Source organism: Pygocentrus nattereri, chromosome 17 (genome assembly GCF_015220715.1).
Source record: "Pygocentrus nattereri isolate fPygNat1 chromosome 17, fPygNat1.pri, whole genome shotgun sequence".
Taxonomy (NCBI): domain Eukaryota; kingdom Metazoa; phylum Chordata; class Actinopteri; order Characiformes; family Serrasalmidae; genus Pygocentrus; species Pygocentrus nattereri.
Window position 1 is genome coordinate 13,901,484 of NC_051227.1, and position 17,712 is coordinate 13,919,195.

A 17,712-nucleotide genomic window follows, 5' to 3' on the forward strand; every position below is an offset into this window, starting at 1 on the left:
TATATTACAACATATACATAGTCTCTTTCTCTGTGTACCCCCTCTCACTCTATACATACTCTCTCTCTCTCTCTCTCTCTCTCCCTCTCCCTCCCTCCCTCCCTCTATCTATCTATCTATCTATCTATCTATCTATCTATCTATATTACAACATATACATAGTTTCTTTCTCTGTGTACCCCCTCTCACTCTGTACATACTCTTTCTCTCTCTCTCTCTCCCTCCCTCCCTCCCTCCCTCCCTCTCCCCGGGTGACTGTTTTTCTAATGGTGCCTGTTTCCTCTCTGGCTGGATGAATGGAGATCAAACTGATGGTTAAAACAACTAGACGTCATTTGTTGATTTTCATTTATATTTGATCTACTTGTTCACTTTCTAAAGAACTTTATTTTACTATTATTATTAAGACCCTGCTCTGGCCTCCCTCATCGCTGTGTCCAGCGCATGTGGCTGGACTGTTAACCAGACTGGACTGTGAGTAAATTCTTACAAAGTCACTACTTTCAGCCAATCATAAAGTGAGCTGCTGCTGGGGGAGGAGGCAGGGGCACCGGGTCTCAGACTTAGAAAACTGAAGATAAAGATTTAAAGAGAGAGAGAGGGGGGGGGGAGGGAGGGAGAGTGAGAGAGAGAGAGGGAGGGAGGGAGGGAGGGAGGGAGGGAGGAGAGAAAGACCAAGGGAACTTGTTCTCTCAGAATCTGAGAGACACAGAGAGAAAGAGGGAAGAAAGAGAGAGAGAGAGTGAGAGAGAGAGAGAGGGAGGAGAGAAATACCAAGGGAACTTGTTCTCTCAGAATCTGAGAGAGACAGAGAGAGCGAGAAAGAGGGAAGAAAGAGAAAGAGAAAGCGCCGTGAGTGCAAGAAATGTACAGAAGGAATAAAGGGAAAGAGAGAGCTGTAGGTAGAATAAAGAGAGAGGGAGGGAGAGAGAGAGAAAGAGCTGTAGGTAGTATATAGTAAGAGAGAGAGAGTAAGAAAGTGGGAAGAAAGAGAAAGCGGGAGGGAGAGAGACCTCAGTGCAGAGAGGGCTGAGTGAGTAGTCAGACTGAGGCTGAGGGGCAGTGAGGGCGCTCTGGCTCAGCAGGTCTGGAGGACTCTAGCTCTGTGGTTTCTCTGTTCCCGCTGGTTTCACTCTGACTGTGTTACGGGCGTAGAGTGAATACCGAAGAAGTGGAGAACAAAAGTGGACTTTCCTTTGAAGCTCAGCCAAAAGGAGACCCATTAAAGTCTTGGCGTTCCCTCTGGGAGGGAGGAGTTGATTTTTCTGGAAGTTTTGGCCCACCGGCTCCATCACCATGGCGGACAGCATGATAGAGGAGTCTGATTACCTGCCGGGAAAGGACGAGCTGGACTGGGGCTACGAGGAAGGTACAGCACTCACTCACTCACCCACGATGCCTTTCACAGAGAGAAACATGAGCCTGCACTGTCCCACACACAGTCACTCAGCACTGCAGCATACACACACACACACACACACACACACCCGTAAGCCCTGTCATCAGCTTAAAGGGCAACTACACTAACTTTTCAATAAAACTGCATAAACAGAGTCATTAAGAGTGGTTTGGTGTGAAACGCTCTGTTATAGATAAACTTACCGAACTCACCACTGTTCACAGTGGTGGTGATAGGAACCAGACGTCCCCCTCTAAAAGCTCCCTCACAGAAAGGTCCTACATGAAGTGGTTCTGAATTCACTGCCTAATGCCCGAGATGATTTATGATAGTTTAGAGAAGATTTTGGCCCAAAACATGTTTTACATTTTTTCGGAGGGCGTTTTCACGACTTTTCAACCCCCGTGCATCAGCTTCAGCAGCTGTAAACTCTCTGACATTGTTTCACACGAGTCTCCAATGTGGATTGAACGAAGATTGAAGGGTTTCCCGTGTGATGGTCAGTCCTTAGCGATTTCCTTAGTGTCTGTCGGTCAGTTTCACACAGAATGTAGACAGACACACGAATCCACCCGTTGATGGGAGGCAGATGATGTGTATCTCAGCCCCTCTTCATAGGCTCATAACTCCAGATGTGAGTCTTGTATGATCTCGGGATGAGATGGAAGGGAAAGGGCGGCAGAGAAAAATGGGCTGCGGTGGAAAAAGTACACAAACCCTGTACTTGAGCTAAAGTAGAGACACCCAAGGTAAAATATTCCTCCAGTAAAAGTAGTTCCTCCCTTTAGACCTCAACTTGAGTAAAAGTACTAAAGTATTTACCTTCAAATGCACTTAAGTATCGAAAGTAAAAGTACTAAAAGAGTAATTCTGGCTCTGATGTCCTGTTATCATTTTTATAACAAGACTGGCTTCATGAACTCATTTCAGGTGAAAGTCCTCCAGCGTCTCTCTTGGTAAACCAGTTTTTTAATAGAATTAAAAGTCATTAATTAGTGACGCTGACGTCTATTAAAATGATCATAAGCACAAAACACTGAAGGTAAACAGTTTCCATCAGGGAGAACCGAGTGGCTCTGAAATCACTTTTACACACAAGCAAAGTTTCAGTTTAAGATTTATTTATAACTTAGTTCCAAGTTTAAGTTTAATAAAAACTGGCTTTAAACTCAGGATCACAGATGAGCTCCTTTACTATGTTGATCTGTAGGCCTCTGTTCATAAACATAAACCAGCCCAGACTAATTTACTATAAAATGAAATGGTGTTTGTAGAAATTCAGAAAAAAGCCGCGTCAGTCTCGACTGCATATGTGGACATATTTCTATATTGTGCTCTATTTACACAAAGTTAGGTTAGTTCATCATTTATGTTGAACAGACTCTCCCAGTTTTACGCTGCTGCGCTGACGTTGAACCGTGTGCTGCACTGGGTCGGTATGACCAACAGGTCAAAACCAGCTCTAAACAAAGTGACCGCTGTGCCCTGATTGGTGCTCTGGCTTTGTGCTTCTTTCGTTTTGACGTTACGTTTTTATACACACAGAAACCAAAAGGAACGACAGATTTCTCAAAATGTAGTGGAGGAAAAAGTCAGATATTAGACTCTGAAATGTAGTGGAGTGAAAGGAAAAAGTCACCCAGAATGGAGAAACTTCAGTACAGATACATGAAAAACTACTTAAGTACAGAAACTAATTACATTTACTTTGTTACTGTCCACCTGCAAACCTGCTGCATCAAGTCCACACCAATTTTGCAGGGAAGCATGAGCTGTTACTCTCACATTTGCCACCATAAAATAGAAAATAGAGACGGTCATCATCTTTATGGGTCACACTTAGCCATGGAAATAAATAATATCAGCTTCTTTATGATTGGTTTTTTAAATTGTATTATACCCAATCAGGTTGTTGGTGCATCTGTAAAGATATTGAAAATGGGAACAAACTTGGAAAAACAAGAATTGCTTTTCAGAAAAAATACATTTCAGTCTCTCATTGTCAATGAGAGAGTTGACAATGGACAGATCATCACAGACGAAACACAAATCAAAGACAGAAGGAATACAAGGAAGACAGAAAACAAAAAAGAACAAAAAAAATGTCAGTTGCCAAGATGCTTTCATAGATGTCAGCTACATAGAAAACCGTTTAGTGCTATAAGACAATCAGACAGGCCCTGAAATCTTTGCCAAACAAGATACTAGGATTCTGATTGGTTCTATCACTCGCAACAGGAATTGATATCACTGCTACGAAAATATTTCAAGATTCTGATAATGATTTTGGTTAAAGTATTGACCAAATTATTTGGTGTGAAAGTAGAGGAGGCAGTAGATAGGGCAAGATGGAGGTAGATGATCTGCTGTGGTGACCCCTAAAGGGAGCAGCCGAAAGAAGAAGAAGAAGAAGATTGACCAAATTATGCCAACCAATAAGGAAAACAGCTCAATGGCCAACAGAATGGAAGGACACAAGGAAGACAAGGAAGTGTGTGCAGCTCCCGAGTAGTGTAACCATCTAAGCGTTGGCCCTATCATCAGAAGATCGCGAGTTCGATCCCTGGTGATGCAGCAGCCATCTGTGGCCTTGAGTCCAAGACAGCACGGTTGGCCTCACTCTCTGGGTGGGTAGGATGGCCCCCTCTTCTCCCCCAATTACTCAAACACAATGCTAGTCAGTGCAGGGGTCTTTCAGCTGACATAACAGATCTGAGTGTGTTCAGCTCTCCAGTGACGTTGCGTTAGTGGCAGTTTGAAAAGATGTGGTGGAATTTCACAGGTCTTGGAGGAAGCCCATGCTAGCTTTCACCTTCCTGGCACTGGTAGTTTCATGTGATTGGGGGAGTCCTAACTAGTGGATGTGACTAAATTGGGGAGAAAATTGAGGAAAAAAATAAAAAAGGAACTGTGTGCAAACTATTCCTTAATATTATACACCAGTAAATATGCTTATGCTTGTCTGCAAGCTTGAGCTCCGGGAACGAAGACCACGCTTTGCAGTAAAGGCATTCTTGCCACATTAGAGGGCTGCAGCTCCTCTCACAGAATGTCAACTCACAAATGCCTTACTGTTTGGGAAAAGTCCCACCTTCCAGCTGAAACTGAAATTCTTATTGGTTCTGCCACTAACCACAGGAATGAATAACACTGCGATGGAAATATTTCAAGATTTAGGTTAACGTATTGATCGAATTATGCCAACAAATCTGAAAAACAGTTCAGTGGCAGATTGGAAGGTCAGTTTATATCCCAACACCAAAGTAAGAACGCAAGAATGAGCGTGCAAACTATCGCACAATTTCTTCAACATCACACGCCAGTTATGCTTAAGATCAGTCAATGCAGATTAGGGCCTCACATGGAAAGAGAAGTGCCGGACATGTAAGCAGGATTCAGGAACGGCAGAGATATTATTGTGGATGTTTGCTGGATCATTGAAAAAGCAAAGATGTTCAAGAAAGAAGTCAACATGTGTTTCATTGACTACAACAAAGCCTGTGACTACGTTGAACACAAATTATGGAACGTCCTCTGGAAAACGGGAATATCAGAGCTTCTCATTGTTCTAATGATCAATGATCAGCAAGCCACAGAACAGGACAGAAAATGAGCAAACAGACTGGGTCCATCCTATCAGACAGGGCTACATCCTATCACCATACCTGTTCAACTTGTATGAAGAACAAATAATGAGAGAAGCAGGACTGGAGGAAGACGATCAAGGATTCAGGAATGGTTGAAGGAACATCAGAGAATATGCCAACACTGTGGACTCTGTGTCAATATGTGGATGATAATGTTAATAACCAAGAAATCAGTAAACAAAAAACACCAATAACCTTCAATACATGCATGATACAGCACTTATAGTGGAAAATCTGGAAGATGTGAAGGCCCTTATAATGAAGGTTAAAGAATAAAGTGAAAAGATGGGGCTTCAGACCAACATGAAGATGACTAAGGTTATTACAACTGGAAAAACTACTTTACCAGTAGCCACGTTTACATGCAGTCTAATTACATACATTTCAGTGGGAATAATCTGGGCGTTCAGGATACAATCTGACTGAACAAGGTGGGTAAATCAGTTAAATAGAAGAATAATATCTGTGTAAACGTCTGTATCTGATTACATTCCCTATCGGAAAGTTTAAGTCCGTTCTGCTTGTACTTCGCATCATAGTGAGAGTTTATACCATTCAACACAGCGGAGCAGAAACTGGTCTGCAGAGGAGACGAAGTTTATGCTCTGATCTTTAAAAGACGGCGGTCGGAAGGACGTCCAACTTATGTGTCTCAGAACACGACGTCTTCCTCTCTGCCTTCTTTAATAAGGATGTGAAGGACGTTTTCCTGCGTCTGACATCATTTTAAAGTAATCAAAAACACAAGCACTGCTCACTGCTGCTCATCTCACTCTCACTGGACTCACGTGATGCTGGTTGTCATGGTAACATCTACGCTAAGAGGTTCTCCATGCATGCACATCATTTTGGATCAGATTCCTTGTAGTGGACCTGTAAACAGAGATTTTCATCAGATTGTTGAGTAGAGTGAGAATAAACACCTCAGACTTAATCTATAATCAGAATGTCTTCTATCAGATTGGAGAAAATCTTTGCATGTAAACACAGACACTGTAGAGAAATCTGAGTCTCTATTATCAACCATTTCACACCAAACCACTCTGAATGACTGTTCATATCTCACACACTGAATTATGGAGAAATTTTGAAAAATGGGTGGAATTCACCTTTAGGAAATACAATATAAGATTTACGCTCCAAATTTAAAGCAACATTTTACAACAAGTGCTTCATTGGACCACCAGAGAGAAAGAGAGAAGCGCTTCCACTACTTAAATTTCATTTTTGATCAGATTACTTGTAGTGAGCATGTAAATGAAGATATTAGATTTATTGACTACATTTAAGACATTTTCAATTGCTAAGATAGTTTTTGCAGTGCAGGCTGTGGTCATCTCTGTGGTTCTTTATGGATGTGAAAGCTGGACGATAAACAAGCATGATAGGAAAAATACTGATGCCGTTCTTTGATGTTGGTGAAGACTTTTGAGAGAACCTCGGATGGCAAAGAAAACAAACGAATGGATCTTCGACCAAATCAGCCTCAACTCTCACTAAGAGCCCAGATAACCAAACTGAGGCTCTCTTATTTTGGGCACAAAAATTCTGAAAAGAAGCAGCTTATTGGAAAAGTCCATCATGCTTGAAAGAGTTGAGGGTAAAAGAGGAAGAGGAGCAGCTACAAGATACACAGAGACAATCAGAGCAACCATGCAGCAAGCGGCCATTGAGAGGATCCAAGGAGAAGCCAGGACATTCTGGAGAAACTCAGTCTATGTGGTGGACAGGAGTTGGAAACAATTGGACGGCATGTAATAATAATAATAACAATAATAATAATAATATGCTCTGCAATTCATAAGCCAAAATCAAACAAATCTTCACAATTATATTGCTTGTCTACCTTGATTAACCGCAGCTTGAGCTTCAGGAAGGAAGGCCATGCGCGTGTGCTCCACTGGTGCCATATGGCTACAGCTTTACATCGGTTGTCCGTATGTTCTGTATTGTTTTGTATATGTTTTGATGTTTTCCTGCTGGCTGAGGAGTTTGGCATCATATTCACTCAGATAGCAGCTCAGAGTGTTTTTCCACCTGTGGCTCAGAGGCTTCTGGGCGTTTGGGTGAGGCTACATCATAGGTATGATGCAGCCTGGATCGGCTGCTGAACTGACGCTGTATGACACTGAGACTTACCCCTGCGGCAAAGGACTCATTCCAGGCTAGCAAAGTGACTCTAGCTGTGGGAAATATGGAGTTGAAGTATGGAGTGTGTGTGTGTGTGTGTTCTTTTATATTTTGTTGATTGTGTATGTTGTTACTTTCTGATTGTAAAGCGTCCTTAAGCCAAGGAAAGGTGCTATATAAACAAAAGTGATGATGCAATAAAAGCATTCTTGCTGAGTTGGTGAGCTGCAGCTCCTCTCACTGAACACCAACTCACGAAGGCCTTACTGTTTGGGAAAAGTCCCACCACCTAGCTGAAATTGGGATTCTGATTGGTTCTGCAGATGAGTTTTACTCTGGCTGTTCATTCCAGTCAGCGCTGTGTGCAGTTTAGAAAAATCTGAGGTTTTTTTGATGTAAGCATCCAGAACTCATTCTCACAGTGGTGGGTCGTCACTCTAGTACTTCAAAAAGTGGTGGGTCAAATGTCCGCTAGTTCCAGCAGCCCTGTGCAAAGATAGAGAAACAAATAGAAACTTTGAATTTGATGCATGGGCATGATCATCAAGCCTAGAATGTTAAGGGAGGCAAAACAGTCCCTGACAAAACAATCCAGCATCAGGGGTCATTTACTGGGACGATGCCCCATCAGCCAATCATGCCCCACTAAATCCACGGCTCTTTATACACGTTTCTACAGTGGCAAGCGACAAAAAAATAAACATAGTGAAGCTAAACTTTGTGCTGCTGCTGCTACAATTCCCTAATATAAAAGGCTACATTCATTAAAATAGAAGAGATAGACATAGAGAAGACATAGACTGACGCTCTCCGCATTGGCTGCGTGTTAGAGATGCTCTGTATGCCGTGTGAAGTTAAATAAGCCGAAAGATTCTCTGAACGAGTAGATCTTCAGTGATTTGCTGTAAATGTGTCCCTCTTGCACCACAAAAAATATCTTAATCAGTGTAAACTTGTTAAATGTAGTCAATAAATCTAATATCTCTCATTCTGAGGCTGCTGTAAGAACATTCTAAGATTATTCCACCTGTTTCTGTACATTTTTACTAGTTTTAAGTGATTTTATCTGGTGAAAGTGTCTGATTCCATTAGCAGATTAGTTCACTTGTTTGGAGAAATAATGAAGATAGTTTTGGTCATTTCAAGAAATAATGATTAAAACAAGGAACATGATCTGCCAATGAAATCAGACACTTTTATAAGATAAAACTGCTTAAAAACAAGTAAAAATAAATTATACAATCTCACAATTTTCTTACAGCAGCCTCATAATGAGAAATATTAGACATATTGACTATATTTAAGCTGTTTACACTTGCTACTGCACGTTCTGCGTCTGAAAGTCCACCAAAACCTTGTATGCTTCAGGTTTTCTACTATTTTCCATCATCAACATTCCATATAAACTCGGAAGACTCCTGTAGGTTCTCTGGTGGTTCTGGATGGTAAATAAATGTCTATATCTGTGTTGTAGTCACGGCGACGCCTGGCTCCCATCACCACCACTGTAAAGAAGTCTGAATCATTTCACACCAAACAGCCCTGAATCTCTCTGTTTACATCCCACACAATGAATTATGGGGGGATTTTGAAAAACGTGTGGAATTCCCCTTTGAAGTTAGCACACAATTTGAGTACAAATTGGTACTCAGTTAAATCCAGTTGCTATTTTAAGAAAACGACGTCTTAAATGAGCTTCATTTCTTCTCAGTTTTACATACTTGGCACAGCACAAATAAAAGAAATGCCAAAGAAAGGTTTTTTAGAGCAGGGCTGGAAGAACCACGTTAATGAGGAACTCCACCAAAGTTTTCAAAATTACTTCATAATCCAGTGTTTGAGGTGTAAACTTTCAGAGTGGTTTGGTGTGAAATTGCTGATTGTAGAAGCAACACGTTCATAACCCTTTCATGTAATAACTTGACCTGTCACTCCAAATCAGTCGATCAATGTAGAGTGCAGGTGAGTGCCCCCTTCTCTGGTTTCCCCTCCTCAGTACAAAGACATGCAGTCAGGCAAACTGGACATGCTAAATTGCCCCTAGGTGTGAGTGAATGTCTGTCTGTCTGTCCTGCGATGGACTGGCGACCTGTCCAGGGTGTATCCTGCCTTCCACCCGATGACAGCTGAGATAGGCACCAGAAGGTGTGTGTGTGTGTGTGTGTGTGTGTGTGTGTGTGTGTGTGTGTGTGTGTTTGATCATGCAAATTGGCGGAATTTCTCTTTAAAGGAAGAGTCCGCACTAGATCTATTTAGCGTGACTACATTGAAATGAGAGCAAATGAATGTGCTTGATGAGAGAAACGTTTCTCTTTTTAGTTAAAAACCACAGCAAATGAAGCCACTGCAGAGCTGCCCATACAGTCAGCTGCTGTAACCTGAAGGCTGAGTGCCTAATTTGTGCAGTGTGCGGCGTCCGCTCCTCTGTTTGTAGAGCGGAGCACTAAAAGGAGCTTGAAGTTACTTCAAATCTGTCGTCTTTATGGCCGTTGTGTTTGCACCTCGTATGGGTCAGTTCCCCGGTGCTGGAAGAGCTTGTGTGAGTGGAGTTTGTCACGGATGTTGGTCAGTAGAATAACAGATAACAGGTCGTGTTTGATTTACTGTTTCCTGAGAAACAGGAAAACCAACAATAGGCACAAAGAATCTATTGAAGAAAAAAAAATCCCTGCCATTTTCTTACGGGAAAGTCCAGCGGTCAGCATTTATATGACGCAGCAGTTTCATGCACATGTGCTCAGGGAATGAAATGAGAATGAAATTCTATATCAGGGGTGCCTGGGCTTTTTATGTTTGATTACAGAGTGCACTGTTTGTGGTTGGCCCAGAGGCCAGAAAGACTAAACAATGCACAAATAAGAATTTGGTAAATTATATATAGTATAAAACTTGTTTGTTCTCTTATGCTGTTGGAGTTTTTAAACACTGTGTCCACTCACTGTCCACTCTATTAGACATTCCTACCTTGTTGGTCCACCTTGTAAATGTAAAGTCAGAGACGACAGCTCATCTGCTGCTGCACAGTTTATGCTGGTCATCCTCTAGTCCTTCATCAGTGGTCACAGGATGCTGCCCACAGGACGCTGTTGGCTGGATGTTTTTGGTTGGTGGACTATTCTCAGTCCAGCAGCAACACTGAGGTGTTTTAAAAACTCCAGCAGCACTGCTGCATCTGATCCACTCACACCAGCGCAACGCCATCACCACCTCAGTGTTACTGCAGTGCTGACAATGATCAACCACCCAAATAGTACCTGCTCTGTGAGGGTCCATGGGGGTCCTGACCACTGAAGAACAGGGTAAAAGGGGGTAACAAAGTATCAGAGAAACAGATGGACTACAGTCTGTAACTGTAGAACTACAAAGTGCAGCTATACAGTAAGTGGACCTGATAAAATGGACAATGAGCTCAGAAACAAGGAGGTGGTCACAATGTTATGCCTGACCGGTGTAAGCGTTAAATGTAATTCTAAAAGTAATAATAATTGCAGAAGTAACAGTGCTAGTAGTAGAGGTAGTAGTAATAATCGTAGAAGTTACAGTACCAGAAGTGGTAGTAGAAGTATTTCTAGCAGCATAAATAGTTGTTGAAGATGAAGTAATAGTATTAGTAATAAAGGTAGTACATGAAGTACTAGTGGTCAGAGAAGTAGAAAGAGAGGTAGAAGTAAAAGCTGCTGAAGTAGAATAGACGTAAGAATAAAAGTAAACATAGCATTAGTGTTCATTAAAGTAAGAGTGAAGTAGAGGTAGTAACATGGTCATAGAAGTAGGAGTAAAAGTACTGGTTGAAGACATAGGAGTAGAAGTAGGAGTAGAAGTGGAGGTAGCAATAATGGTCATAGAAATAGAGGTAGTAGTAGTGGTTGTAGAAGTGAGAGTAGAAGGAGAGATAGTACTGCTTGTAGAGGTAGGAATAGAAATTGTTGAAGCAGTAGGGGTCATAGAAGTAGTGGTGGTAATAGAGGTAATATTTGTATAAGTAGAAGTAGCGTTAGTAGTAGTTATTGTAGAAGGAGGCATAGTGGTCGAGGTAGTAACAGTGTGTGTACAAGTAGGAGAAGAAGTAGAAGTAGTAGTAGCAGTTATAGAAGTTGAGCTAGGAGTAGTGGTTGTAGAGGTAGTAACAATGTTTGTACTAGTAGGAGTAGAAGTAGAGGTAGTAATAGTGCTTGTAGGGCCAGAAATAGATCATAGTGGGGTTATAGAATCAGTAGGATAGGTTGAGGTAGTAGTAGTCGTAGTAGTAGTAGTAGTAGTAGTAGTAGTAGTTGTAGAAGTAGAAATAGAATTAGAAGTAGCAGTAGTGGTTGTAGAAGTAGAGGTAGTAGTAGTGGTTGTAGAAATTGAGGCAGTAATAGTGCTTGTAGAAGTCAGAGTAGAAGCAGAGGCAGCCATAGAGGTCATAAAAGTAAGAGTTGTGTAAAAGTATGATGAGAGCAGGAAAGAAGGAAGAAAAAGAAAATGGAGGAGGAGGAGGGAGGGGGAAATGAGCACATTTTGAATTCCTCGGGGGTCTCCCAGTCCTGCAGGACCCCCAGCTCTAATGACTGAGAGGCCCTAGAGCACAGGAGCCTTAATTTAGTTCCTGCATTAGAACACAAATGAACTAAGACCAACATTAGACCCACATTAGCCACATTAGAACAGAGCAGCTTCAGCACAGCAGGCCGGCATCAACACAGACCTTCAACACAGGCCTTCAGAGAACAAGATGAAGTATCAAACACAAGGCAGCCTCACAGAGAGCGAGGACGAGGAGGACGAGGAGGACGGAGTAATTGCTGTAACAGCTAGAATCGTACTGAGACTCTATATAGAGCAAAACAAAAAAAAAACAAAAAGCTTGAGCAAAATGTAGCAGGAGAACTGCAGTGGAACATCAGCAGAGCAAGTGAAGCTGGTTAGGCTCCGTTTTTAGATCTTTTTGGTCTAAAATAAACGCTAAAGCTCCGAACTGAGAGAAGGGAGCAACAGTGGAGAAGTCCAGGAGCTGCACCAAGACAACAGAATTCAATGAACTGTCTCCAGCTCTCTCTTCAAGAAAGCTCAGTGTTGTAATCAGTGTGTGAAATACCAGAGAACTCGTAGAGAGGAGAATTCCCACTCTCTGCAATGTCTTCCGGCTTTCTCAGAGTGATTAGAAACTATTCTCAACATTTTATGTCTATTTTATTGGTGTGATGTTTTAACGTCTTGCCTGTGCGTCCCAGTTTGTGCTAATGTCCTAGTTTATAATTGTGTGTGTACTGTCTATTGGGTGCTGTCTGTAAATGATGTGTACATTATTTAAGTGATTAAGTGACCCTTATTAGTCCCACAATGGGGAAATTCCACCTCCGCATTTAACCCATCCGTGAAGCGAAACACCACATACACACTAGTGAGCACACACACACTAGGGGGCAGTGAGCACACTTGTCCGGAGCGGTGGGCAGCCCGATCCGCAGCGCCCGGGGAGCAGTTGGGGTTAGGTGTCTTGCTCAAGGACACCTCAGTCATGTGCTGTCGGCTCTGGGGATCGAACCGGCGACCTTCCGGTCACGAGGCTGGATCCCTAACCTCCAGCCCATGACTGCCCATTTGTATATTGCATTTAATACTGGAGAGACAACGAATCAAAAACAAAAATTGTATGAATTTAATTCAGTTGTTTAGTTGTTGATGGCGCAAAGCAGCAACATTTCAGTGCAATTTTTGGGGGTATTCATTGAAATAGAGTTCTCTTCGGATCAATGTAAACGCTTTTTGTTCATTGAAACGTACTTTCATTGTTATTCAGATTCTAATATACATGGAAATACAGAGTTACTTTGCTCTTTTATCTTTAGGTCAGCTACAGTTGCTTTTCTCGAATCTCCAGCAGGAAACCTTTCCACAAAAAGTGGAGTGGGTTCTTATAAACTCTCGTAACGTTCCACTTTTTAGAGGTTGAGCTGGAGTGCATATAAAGGCAAATTAGTCTGTCTGCTCATCTCTACATTCTCAATGTTTGTCTTGAATCTTTCTCTTCTTTCGTTAGCTACTAGCTATTGTCTGTGTTGCTATGGTGACCAGCAGTCTGCTCTGATCTTCAGGGTTAAAGGGTGGATTAGCAGTTCTACATTAACTCCAGCGTTTAAGACCATTACTGTTAAACTATGTTGAACGATCAGCAGAGCTTCATTTTACTGTAAAGGAGGATTATTTTATTATTACCTACAAATCTGATTCAGCTGTGGAGCCACAACAGGGCAGTAAAAGAGCCGCATGACCTCTGCACAAGGCATTGGCCATTTTCTTTGGGCCTAAAAAACTTGACTATCCAGGTGAAGCTCAGATCCGTGGTAACCTTATGCGAAAATGATGTGTGATTTGAATGGGGAAATTCAGTGTTTCAGTCTGATCTGTGCTGTGTTTTGTTTGTTTCCGTGTAGGTGCAGAGTGGGGGCTGCTGTTTCCTGAGGCTAATGGAGAGAACCAGTCCCCCATTAACCTGAACTCCAGAGAGGCCCGGTATGACCCCCGTCTGCTGGAGGTCGGCTTGAACCCCAACTATGTGGTTTGCAGGGACTGTGAGGTCATAAATGATGGACACACTGTCAGCATCATGCTCAAATCCAAATCAGGTACAAACGCGCTGTGCAGCAGTAGAATAGAATAGATCTCGCTCATGAGTTCATCCTCATGTTCTTAGGGAGTTTTTGGAGTCTTGGTTCCTCTCCTCTGGTTCCACTACATCTCATTCTCACAGTCAGTGATGTATCTAGAAGTCCACACAGAAAGGACCCTGGTCGCCTGGCCAGGGAATCGAACCCAGACGCTTCTTGCTTTTGTGCTTGCTTGTATACTGCGTATACTGAATATTGTGCATTGTTTGTAAATTATTTGTACAGCTACAGCTGCTTTTCTCACATCTCCAGCAGGATACATCTTTTATTCGCAGTCAGAACTTACAAAAGAGTTTCAATGTGTGCTTTTTAACAATGGTTTGGAAAAGACAAATGTCAAGTCATCATTTAAACCTTCTCTCCATACCACGCGGGACACTTTGATGAAGTCATGGCTGAGTGCTGAAGATAAACATTCATAAAGGAGTTGCACAAATCTGCCTTGCAAGCAAACATTATGTGTGAAATGTCAACAGAAATTAAAGGCAGTGTGCACTCATCCTGCTATCTTTCCTTTTCTCCCGCTCCAGTGGTGACTGGCGGCCCTCTCCCGAGTGACCATGAGTACGAGCTGCATGAGGTGCGTTTCCACTGGGGCAAGGAGAACCAGCGGGGGTCCGAACACACCGTCAACTTCAAGGCCTTCCCCATGGAGGTCAGTCATGCACTGTTCATTTTCTCAGCCTCGCTGTGTTTTAGGCCATGTGGACCAAAGAGAAATTTCACAAAGTGGATTCTCTCCGTTGCCTGGTAACTTAAAGCAACAGTTGAAAAACGAAATGAAAGAACTTACTTCTTTATCCAAATGTAGTTGAGCAGCTAAGACATGGAAAATTTCTAAGAGATAAAGAGAGGTTGTGAAATGGACACATAGCAATACCGAACCTGCCCTCTTCACACGTGGACAAGCTGAATTTCGGGCTGATGCTGTCTGGCTAACTGAGAAAATACTTTGTAAAGAAACACTCCAGAGCTGAGCACTATCTGAAGGTCAGTGTGTGTGAAAGATATAAACACTACAGTTCCTGGAGGAAAACAGAGCACAATGCACACGCTACAAAACGAAACCCAAACAACCTGCGGCTGAAAAGGATGTTTTCACACACCAGATTTATCTCCTCCCTAGCCCTCTGAACTCTCAGGGACTGTCAGTCCACACTTCAGTTCCGTACACACACAACTTACACAGTTTCAGTATACAGATACTGAATAATTCATAGTAGATACTGAATAATTCATGTTAGATACTGAATAATTCATAGTTGATTTGGAATAATTCATAATAGATATTGAATAATTTACAGTAGATTTTGACTAATTTATAGTAGGTACTGAATAATTCATAGTAGATACTGAATGATTCATATTAGATTCTGAATAATTTACAGTAGATTCTGAATAATGTATAGTAGATACTGAATAATTCATAGTAGATACTTAACAATTTCTAGTAGATACTGAATACTTCTTAGTAGATAATGAATAATTTGTAGTAGATGCTTAATAATTTATAGTAGATACTGAATAATTCATATTAGATACTGAATAATTTATAGTAGATACTGAGTAATCCATAGTAGATACTACATAGTTCTGTGTAGATGCAGAATAACTCCTTGACACTTCCTGAATGATTCCTAACAGACACAGAAGACTGTAGTAGATTTCAATGGCTCTTTAAACAGTACTGAGGGCTCTATTTCAAAGCCCTGAGTACACACCTGTCACCTGCACTTGCACCTGTTCTCTCTCTCACACACACACACACACACACACACACACACACACACACACACACACACACACACACACACACCTGCTGCTGTCTGCTCCAGCTTGGCAGGAAGACAAGAGCCTCACAGCGCATCACCTGCTGACGCAGACCTTTCACTTCTCACAGAGAAAGACTGAGGTTTCCTGCAAAACAATGGAGCTTCACCCAACAGTTAGCTCCACCCACAAAATCTGACTGGTTGAAAAGTGACAATAATGGTCTCTTTACTCTGCGATGCTAGAACTACTTTTTTTGGTGGAAGAAGGTGCCAATGACAAAATTATATTACAAACAGTGTTTGTTGTCCTTTCCCTTGCTAAACGGTTGTATAAAAGCATAGAAAGGAACAGGTACACAAAGCACAAAGCAGGTGTTTCTAATAAAATGGCCAGTTAGTGGAACCACAAAGTGGATGTTTCTAATAAAGTGGCCAGCTAGTGGAAGTACAAGGCAGGTGTTTCTAATAAAGTGGCCAGTTAGTGGAAGTCCAAGGTAGGTGTTTCTAATAAAGTGGCCAGTTAGTGGAAGTACAAGGCAGGTGTTTCTAATAAAGTGGCCAGTTAGTGGAAGTACAAGGCAGGTGTTTCTAATAAAGTGGCCAGTTAGTGGAAGCACAAGGTGGGTGTTTTTAATAAAGTGGCCAGTTAGTGGAAGTACAAAGTGGGTGTTTTTAATAAAGTGGCCAGTTAGTGGAAGTCCAAGGTAGGTGTTTCTAATAAAGTGGCCAGTTAGTGGAAGCACAAGGTAGGTGTTTCTATTAAAGTGGCCAGTTAGTGGAAGTACAAGGCAGGTGTTTCTAATAAAGTGGCCAGTTAGTGGAAGTACAAGGTGGGTGTTTCTAATAAAGTGGCCAGTTAGTGGAAGTACAAGGTGGGTGTTTTTAATAAAGTGGCCAGTTAGTGGAAGTACAAGGTAGGTGTTTCTAATAAAGTGGCCAGTTAGTGGAAGTACAAGGTGGGTGTTTTTAATAAAGTGGCCAGTTAGTGGAAGCACAAGGTGGGTGTTTCTAATAAAGTGGCCAGTTAGTGGAAGTACAAGGTGGGTGTTTCTAATAAAGTGGCCAGTTAGTGGAAGTACAAAGTGGGTGTTTTTAATAAAGTGACCAGTTAGTGGAAGTACAAGGTGGGTGTTTCTAATAAAGTGGCCAGTTAGTGGAAGTACAAAGTGGGTGTTTCTAATAAAGTGGCCAGTTAGTGGAAGTACAAAGTGGGTGTTTTTAATAAAGTGGCCAGTTAGTGGAAGTACAAAGTGGGTGTTTTTAATAAAGTGGCCAGTTAGTGGAAGTCCAAGGTAGGTGTTTCTAATAAAGTGGCCAGTTAGTGGAAGCACAAGGTGGGTGTTTTTAATAAAGTGGCCAGTTAGTGGAAGTACAAGGTAGGTGTTTCTAATAAAGTGGCCAGTTAGTGGAAGCACAAGGTGGGTGTTTTTAATAAAGTGGCCAGTTAGTGGAAGTACAAAGTGGGTGTTTTTAATAAAGTGGCCAGTTAGTGGAAGTCCAAGGTAGGTGTTTCTAATAAAGTGGCCAGTTAGTGGAAGCACAAGGTGGGTGTTTTTAATAAAGTGGCCAGTTAGTGGAAGTACAAGGTGGGTGTTTTTAATAAAGTGGCCAGTTAGTGGAAGTCCAAGGTAGGTGTTTCTAATAAAGTGGCCAGTTAGTGGAAGTACAAGGTGGGTGTTTTTAATAAAGTGGCCAGTTAGTGGAAGTACAAAGTGGGTGTTTCTAATAAAGTGGCCAGTTAGTGGAAGTACAAGGTGGGTGTTTCTAATAAAGTGGCCAGTTAGTGGAAGTACAAAGTGGGTGTTTCTAATAAAGTGGCCAGTTAGTGGAAGTACAAAGTGGGTGTTTTTAATAAAGTGGCCAGTTAGTGGAAGTACAAGGTAGGTGTTTCTAATAAAGTGGCCAGTTAGTGGAAGCACAAGGTGGGTGTTTTTAATAAAGTGGCCAGTTAGTGGAAGTACAAGGTGGGTGTTTTTAATAAAGTGGCCAGTTAGTGGAAGTCCAAGGTAGGTGTTTCTAATAAAGTGGCCAGTTAGTGGAAGTACAAGGTGGGTGTTTTTAATAAAGTGGCCAGTTAGTGGAAGTCCAAGGTAGGTGTTTCTAATAAAGTGGCC

The 17,712-nt window shown here is 41.9% G+C and overlaps 1 protein-coding gene across 1 annotated transcript in view; it reads left to right on the top strand.

Annotated features, from left to right (window-relative positions):
• The first annotated feature begins 703 nt into the window (after positions 1 to 703).
• ca8 (carbonic anhydrase VIII) overlaps positions 704 to 17,712 on the top strand; it is a 33,051-nt gene continuing 16,042 nt past the window's right edge. The window contains exons 1-3 of the mRNA XM_017706334.2: positions 704 to 1,369; positions 13,593 to 13,784; positions 14,357 to 14,481. Coding sequence (XP_017561823.1) covers positions 1,297 to 1,369; positions 13,593 to 13,784; positions 14,357 to 14,481 — 390 coding nt within the window. The 5' untranslated portion in view covers positions 704 to 1,296. The remainder of the gene's footprint in view (positions 1,370 to 13,592; positions 13,785 to 14,356; positions 14,482 to 17,712) is intronic.